This window comes from Emiliania huxleyi, assembly GCF_000372725.1.
Source record: "Emiliania huxleyi CCMP1516 unplaced genomic scaffold EMIHUscaffold_4289, whole genome shotgun sequence".
In the NCBI taxonomy this organism is placed as follows: domain Eukaryota; phylum Haptophyta; order Isochrysidales; family Noelaerhabdaceae; genus Emiliania; species Emiliania huxleyi.
Genome location: NW_005198760.1, coordinates 1 through 1,752, shown reverse-complemented (window position 1 = coordinate 1,752; position 1,752 = coordinate 1). Strand labels below are relative to the sequence as shown.

Sequence of the window (1,752 nt, the reverse complement as noted above, 5' to 3'; positions counted from 1 at the left end):
CACGGGCGACCCGAGGGGGAGGAGGCCGCGCGAGTGGCAGCAACTCACTGTTACCGTAGGGTGCCGAACTTAAGGTAAGGTAGCTTGAGTTAGGGAGCCCTTTTCCTCTGACCGAACTCCTGTTCTAATGTGCCTAACTCCTGCTACCCACCTCTCGGTCCAGCCCGGCACCGGCACATACGGGCCCCGCGGCCCGCACCACTGAGGCATCTCCCTCCTACGCTACGAACACCTACGCTCAAGTGGCATGTTTTGCGAGTATATGGGACAAAAGCGTCGAAAATGTCCCAAAAAGCGTGTCTCGAGTTTGTGGCATTCCCGCGCCTGACGTGGCCCTTGAGCGTAGGTGTTCGTCGCGTCGGAGGGAGATGCCTCAGTGGTGCGGGCCGCGGGGCCCGTATGTGCCGGTGCCGGGCTGGACCGAGAGGTGGGTAGCAGGAGTTAGGCACATTAGAACAGGAGTTCGGTCAGAGGAAAAGGGCTCCCTAACTCAAGCTACCTTACCTTAAGTTCGGCACCCTACGGTAACAGTGAGTTGCTGCCACTCGCCCGGCCTCCTCCCCCTCGGGGTCGCCCGGAAAGTGGGCTTGCGCACCGGCGCCCCCCCCAGCACGCCGACCCGAGGTGTACCCTCCGGCCACCTGGGAGGGGCGCTCACTCCATTTTTGGCCCATTGGCTTCCACCATGATGGATACGGAGATGGCCAGCCCTTGGTTGTGCACCTGCGACGCGAAGAGGAGGTGATCTCGGCGGACGACGGCCATGCCGAGAGCGGGCGCAGCGCGGAAGAGGGTGCGCAGCACGTCGCGGCCTCCGCTCGCGGCCGCGCACTTGGGAGCCGGGGGGGGGATGGCCGGAGGGGGTGGGACGCCTGCATGTCCTCGAAGCTCCCGGCTCCGCATACGCAAGCCGAGCCGCGAACGGCGGGGAGGGAGTTTGGCAGGGTCAGCGAGGACCGCGCATGCCGCATGCGGCATGGCGAAGTTCGGGGCGAAAGACAAACGAACGCAACTGCCTCCTGGCTGGTTTCTCAATCGTGCGGAACGAAAAGGTCTGTCGCTCGCGCCCCTGCTGGAGGGGTCTCATCTGAGGCGGCGTTCGGGATGGGGTTTGCCGCGGTGTGGTTTCCCCGCGCTCTCTGCGTTTTTTGATTTTGTACGTTAGGTTAAGCTGTGCGGTGGGAGAGCGCGCGCTCTACCCTCTAGCCTCGGCGCTCGATCACGATCCTCTCCCTCATCGCGTGCACGGCCGCCTGCTCAAAGGTGGGAAGCTCCTGCAGGCAGCGCGCGCACGCGGCGGCCAGGCCCCACGCAAAGGCGGACGCCGCAGCGTCGAGGTCGAGCGGCCCCGCCTCGCGCGCCACGGCCGCATGGTACAGGAAGATGCTGGTGCAGACGTCGCCCGCGCCGATGGCGTTGACGCAGCGGATCTCTGGCACGCGCAGCGAGGCGGAGCCGCCGCCCGCGAGGAAGATGAGAGCGGGACGCGGGCCGTCGGTCACGGCCAGCACGCATCCCGGCCGGGTGAGGACGGTGGCGAAGAGCTCGGCGGCGGCGGCGTCGGCGTCGCTCCTCTCTGTCAGCGCGAGGAGCTCGTCGAGGTTGAGCTTGAGGATGTCGAGCCGGCGCGAGGCGAGGACCCTCTCGACGCCCTTGAAGCCGTCGAGCAGCAGCAGCGGGTCCGCGCCGTCCGCTCGCGCGAGGAGGAGGGAGCAGACGCGCTCGTACAGCTCTCCCGCGCCGGGCGGCGTG

The 1,752-nt window shown here is 66.9% G+C and overlaps 1 protein-coding gene across 1 annotated transcript; it reads right to left on the bottom strand.

Moving 5' to 3' along the window:
- Nucleotides 1-1,202: 1,202 nt before the first annotated feature.
- Nucleotides 1,203-1,693, bottom strand: EMIHUDRAFT_124153 (hypothetical protein; the record flags this gene model as incomplete). Its single annotated transcript, XM_005769310.1, has 1 exon — nt 1,203-1,693. A coding segment is annotated over one exon (491 nt), but the record flags the coding sequence as incomplete, so codon positions are not given.
- Nucleotides 1,694-1,752: the final 59 nt, after the last annotated feature.